This window comes from Lipotes vexillifer, unplaced genomic scaffold (genome assembly GCF_000442215.2).
Source record: "Lipotes vexillifer unplaced genomic scaffold, Lipotes_vexillifer_v1.1 scaffold241, whole genome shotgun sequence".
In the NCBI taxonomy this organism is placed as follows: Eukaryota; Metazoa; Chordata; class Mammalia; order Artiodactyla; family Lipotidae; genus Lipotes; species Lipotes vexillifer.
The window spans coordinates 5,807,764-5,813,763 of NW_006784922.1; the positions used below are offsets into that span (position 1 = coordinate 5,807,764).

A 6,000-nucleotide genomic window follows, 5' to 3' on the forward strand; every position below is an offset into this window, starting at 1 on the left:
CCTGTATGTGCTACCAATACATCCTATATACTTTCAGCACAGTTTCCTTATGTGAAACCCTCAACAGATCTTTCAAGCTTTCAGACACAACTGATCAGCTACATGACACAAGGGCTTATTTCACTGGCTAACCCGAAACGTGTAATTTGGGTGGCCTGACCAAATGAACTTGAAAGTCACTTAGAGTAAGGGCTTGGGCCAGATGCCACAGGAGTACAGAATACGTCTGAAAAGAAACTGAGCAGATACACAGAAACAAACTGAGCTGACAATAAAGCCTGACAGGAAGAAGCAATAGTCGCCTTGGATGTTGATACCCTTCTGGTTCCCAGTCCCAGTTCCCATGAGGCCTAGTCTTTATACTTCTACTCAGGGAAATCTCTTTCTTTCAATAATGTCTCTTCTTGAGCTAGATTAGGTAACACTATTTCTGTCCTTTGCAACCAAAAAAAAAAAAAAACTACGATTACAACTAAAGCCCTAGCAATTTCAACAAGAATACTCTCTTTTAGCACTTGAAGAACCTGACAAGCCACCGCTGAAACTGTATTTCCTAAATTGACAGATCCTTTCGTGAAAGGATGGAAATGTAAATCATCACTGTTGAAAACTACAAACATTTCCAAATATCCCTACTTGAAAACCACATCATTTCAAACTTAAAACATCCACAGGAATAAGAAATGTGAGCCTGGTTAGTAAACCACACACTACTTAGGAGCTGAGAAGCCCAAAAACTGGTTAAAAGATGCTGATCTGTTCTGAACAGCATTATAGTAAGAGCATGGATCCCAGTGCTATAAGCAATTTTTTTCATCTTCATCTCCAATTACCCTCCTTAAAATAGAGAGTAAAAGCAACATAGTACTTACTTTATAAAAAATGTAAACATATGAGCTTTTCAGAAGAGGCAGTAACACTTTTATTTTGAATATTATAGGCTAAAATAATACAGGGGCAAGCCTAAATACAGATATCTCAGCAAACAAATGTGTTTTTACAGATTTATAAAATTATAAATCAGTATATTACCAAATCTTATATTTCGATCTTCCTCTCTAGTATATCTAGGCTATTAAATAACATTCACTTTTTAAAACATTAAATAGGATTATCATTTTCAAATTTAACTCTGACCTACACTTTTAATTTTTAAAAGGGGTTACATATTCCATTTGGTCTAAAAGAATGCCTCTAAAGAAAGTAACAGTACTCAAACATGGCAGATTTTACTTTGACCTCATTTGCTGAATCAAGTTTTGTTTTGTTTCTTTAAATATAAAACCTTCTACAATCACTATTCAAACAAATCAGAATTTCTCACTGGGAGTTTAATGGAGAAATCACAGAACCAACTTTTTGAGCACCAGTTAAATTTCTTAGACCCTAACTGGTTACCTTATTTTTCATTAAACATGGTGATGGCACTGTACAATCTTTTAAAAAATCAATGTGGCAATACTATGTCCAATACTTTATTATATTAATATACATCCCTTGAGGATCTATCAAAAAAGATACAATGCAAAACATGGACAAAGTATATAGCTTTATGTATGAAAATATAAACTGACACAATGTATAACAGGGTTTCTCAGTAGGGCTCCAGTGATTGTCTGGATGCCACAATTCTCCTTTCTGTAAGACTTCCTTATGAATTATTGACACTTACCCACTAAATGCCAGAGGCCCTCCAATCACTGTGGACAATCAAAAATACACATTTTTCAAATATTTCTAGCTAAAATTCAATGACAGAATTTCAAACACACATACACACTTGAGGCATCAGCCTTTAAATATTACAATAAATAAAACACAACAATAGGAAAAATGCTTACCACAGGCTGAGTGAAAAAAGTTTACAGTAACAGTGTATAAATCCTTTGATTACACTATATTAAAATAAATGCATGTAAAAAGGACTGGAAAGAGGTTTTGATAGGGTGGTAGGATCACTGGCAGTGTACCTTTTTCTCTATTTCTCCTGATGTGACTATATAGGTTATATTAATTTTAGCTAGTTGACAGCTTTAACCTTATTAGTACTTTTAAAGACCAGAGAAGTGAAGAAAACCAGCAAGCAAAAAAACAAAAAACAAAAAACCCCACAAGTGCTGATGTTAGAAATGATGTTAGAAATCAGGCCAGGATTACCCTAGGGGTATTATGCACTTGAAGGGGGAGATGAGAACTCCTAGGGCACAGAGAATCCTATCTGGGTGCTGGATGTGTTCACTTTGTGAAAATTCAACAAGCTGTATACACTTATCCCTGCACTTTTCTGCTCCTTATACCTCCATGAAAAGCTTACTGAAAAAACAACAATGATTTCTTACCATTGTAAAAAGGTTTTCATGATGTATGAGATTCCCTTATTGAGTAAAAAGTTATAACAGAAATTCTGGATATTTATCATCTGGCAGCACTAATAAGAATTTTTAATATTTACAGTGAATGTTTACACCAATTCTTAATGTTTAAAAAGAAACTGAATCATGGCCTCATGCCAAAAAAAATTAAATTTAAAAATCTGAATTTTCATATTAGCAACCAAATTCTTAAAATGTTAATGAGAAACTATTCTCACATTCTATTAAAGAAATATCATTCCAAATTTAAAACAAATGAATTTCTACTCAGCTTCCAAAGATTAATCATAAAATACTGTATCCACAACACTGCAAAATAGAATCATCTGTCTTCAATACAACTACTACTACATTTTTATGCATTTCGGCCCAAATCTGCAAACACATCTTTAATATAAGGACCAGGTTATGACAACTTCATTACAGAGCAAGCAGAAAACATGCCATTAGAAAAGCATGAAAAGTATTTTTCAATACTTGTGAAAAACAGGAATAGGGACTGACTGCCTTTAAGAAAAACTGGTCAAGGATTTTGCCTGGCCTATATGTATTATATTTATGTTACAATTTTGCAAAATGTATTACAGTTTGTGACACAATAATTCTATATTAATGCACTGTTTAAGTGACAAGCTTTTTTATTCTCTGACTTTTAAACTCCAAGCAACTAACACTTGATTTCAAAAAACAGCCCATTACTAAATGTCAGATGATAACTGGCAGCATATTGCCACCCAAGTGCATTTTTCAACTATGTAAGTAGTGTTATGTTGGCAATGAAGAATATTCTGTGATATATTTCTTCTGCCCATGAGACACCTTATTATCACAACCTTGAAAGCAAGGTTAGTTTACAATCATGTACAAAATATTTTACTATTTGATTCCAATTCTTTCAGAATACAGCACTCCTCCAAACAGTTCTCAATTATTAAGAAATGTTCTGAGCGCTTAAATGAAGAGATAGCTGAAAGCACTTACAAAGTTATAAGATACTCAAAGCTATACATGACATGGTTAGTCAGTAAAGATACATGTGCATGCCCTTATGAAGCATCTTTGACAAAACTGTATTACCGAATCTATTCATGTAGAACCAATTTATATAAACCCAGATAAGTCATTCTACAACACAAACTACAAGACAAAATATTAATGTCATGAAAAACTTTTAAAAAGGTGACTGGGAAAAAAAAAAAGGCAACTGGGAGGATGGAGGGGTGGCTGTCCTAGATTAGAGATAACCAAATGCATTGAGTGATCTGATTATATTCTAGATCAGAAAAAGAAAATGGAAAAAAGGCATTATCAGTATAACTGAAGAAATTCAGATGTTATATTTTAATCAATGCTAAACTTCTTGGATGTGTTAATAGTATTGTGGTAATGCAGGAGAATGTACTTAAGAGATTCACATTTAAGTGTTGAGGAACGAATAGGCATGGTGTCTGCAACTACTTTTAAAAGCAGGGGAGAGGGGAGGGTTGTAGGGGTGTCTGTGTGTGTAGGTGGGGAGAGGGAGAGTGAGACACAAAGACAGAAATCAACTGCGGCAAACTATAAATGCAGATGAAGGGAACATGGGAGTTATTCTTTAGCTTTTCTGTATACATGAAATATTTCAAAACAAAAATGAGAAGAAAAACAAGTAAAATTTTAAAATCCAAACACCAACTTTTATCAATATCTATGCAATAGCAATGCAATATACTTACAGAGAGAAAACCGAAGAAAAATAGGTCTACATGCATCACTATGAAACAAACCAAAAAGTCAAATACAAATTTTTTTAAAAAGGAGAAAAATCCTGGGGAACTACTATCCCTTCCTTCTAAGGATTTTGACAAAATGAACAAAATACTGAGAATTTTCATATTCTAAGCTCTAGCTTTAAAAAGTTTATGCCTGTAAGAAAGTAAACAACCTTCAAACCCCTAACAAATTTTGTGAGTAGATCGTACTGTACAAGGGAAATGTTACTTCAAAATACACTACTTGGGAAGTGCCTGAGAACTGTGAATGCCAGTCCAGATCTGGACTTTTAAAAGTATACAGCAGGAGTAATCCTGTACGGACTATTACTTTTTCTGAAAGGTTTAGGACGGTGTGACCTTCTAGGAGGAAATTTTAATCCGTTGCCAAAAGGGTGAACAGACATGATCTTTAACAACATGGATGGGCTCGGTTAAATGAACCAAAAAGATGCTAAATTTGTGAACACAGGCCTAGGGACAAATATAGGCCTAATTCCATCTGTCATCAGCTGCACACTTCCCCGTCAGCAACAACGGTCCGACACTGAGGCACTAAGAACTGGACAGTTTATCAGGCGCAGTCTCCGCGATTTGCCATTGCAAAAACGCTATCAGGAGCTTGCCATGAGGACTACCGAGGGTCCACCTGCGGCCATCTTAAGTTCGGGAAAAAAAAGAAGGGGAGGAAGGGCACTGAATTCGAGGACCCGGCGGCGACCATAGCCCGGAGAGCACGAAAAAGGCAACCTCTCTAACTCCTCTGTAAGGGTTCTGTGCAGAGGTTAACGCACCAAATACGACTAACAAGGAAAGCAGGAGCGTGGGGCCCGGGCCGCGGTGCCCTAATCAAACATGGGCACCACGGTAAACCCGGCGGTCACGTGACTGACACCGCGCGCCCCCGTCAGCGCTCTCCCCCATGCCTTGGTTCCCGAGGTCTCTCTGGCGCCCGCGCCCCTCCCCCAGCCGAGCTTGAGCACTTACTCCGGGGGGTAGAGCCGCAGCTCCTCGATTTCTCCTAGGAAGGAAAAAAGCGTCCGCATCTGCTCGCTGGTCACCGCCGACGACAGATTCGTCACCTGAATCACCGCCGTAGGGGTGAGGCCGAAGCCTAAGCCCAACCCGAAGCCGCCGCTGTTCATCCCGATCCCGCTGCAGCAGCCTGCCTCCCCAACGTCTACGACGCGTCAGCGACTAAGCCGGGAAAGCGGAGAACGCGCGGCCGCGAGCGCGCTCCCGCTAGCGAATTCACGGCAGAGGGCAGGTCTAGCCGTCCATTTCACAACTCCCCTGCTCCCAGGGCTGCGCGCGCCAGCCGGAAGCGTCTCCCCGGCAACCCGGCGGATCTCGCGGGGCTTCGGTCTGGAGCTCCCGGGTACCCGAGGCTGTTTCTCCCGCTGCACTTCTCCCTGGCAAGGTTTTGATCGAGTTTTTTCCCGGCCTCCACTCGATCAGTTTCTTGTGCTCCTGTAAACATGGGAGACCCACCTCTTTCCAGTTTTTACACTAGTTAGGACTGGGGAACCGAGAGGCCTGGCCTGCTGGTGCGGAGCTGTGAAGAAGGAATGACTCGAGCATCGCAGATCAATACTTGACCGATCTATAACGTGTCATTATTATATACAGGCAGCTCCCTCACCCCGACTATTTTAAAAAGTTGGCCGGCGTCCTAATTGTGAAAAAACTTGGGAAATTTTACAAAACCTGTAAATTTTGAAGGAATTAAGGAAGGAAGCAGTTAAGATGAAGGCTATGCTGTTGTCGTTTATAACATTTATTCGCTCACTACGCAGGTATTAATATTTGAGTGTTATGTACCAGACACTGTTAGACAAGAGCACATAAAAGACAGTTACAGAAGGTCCACATAGACC

General features: G+C 39.0%; 1 protein-coding gene across 2 annotated transcripts in view; it reads right to left on the bottom strand.

Moving 5' to 3' along the window:
- Positions 1-5,424, bottom strand: part of SREK1 (splicing regulatory glutamic acid and lysine rich protein 1) — a 53,261-nt gene extending 47,837 nt beyond the window's left edge. Inside the window, exon 1 of one of the 2 annotated variants that reach the window (XM_007457093.1) lies at positions 5,111-5,287. In XM_007457093.1, coding sequence (XP_007457155.1) covers positions 5,111-5,268 — 158 coding nt within the window. In that variant the 5' untranslated portion in view covers positions 5,269-5,287. Of the gene's footprint in view, positions 1-5,110 lie in introns of both variants that reach the window. The other variant, XM_007457094.1, reaches the window with a different exon arrangement.
- Positions 5,425-6,000: the final 576 nt, after the last annotated feature.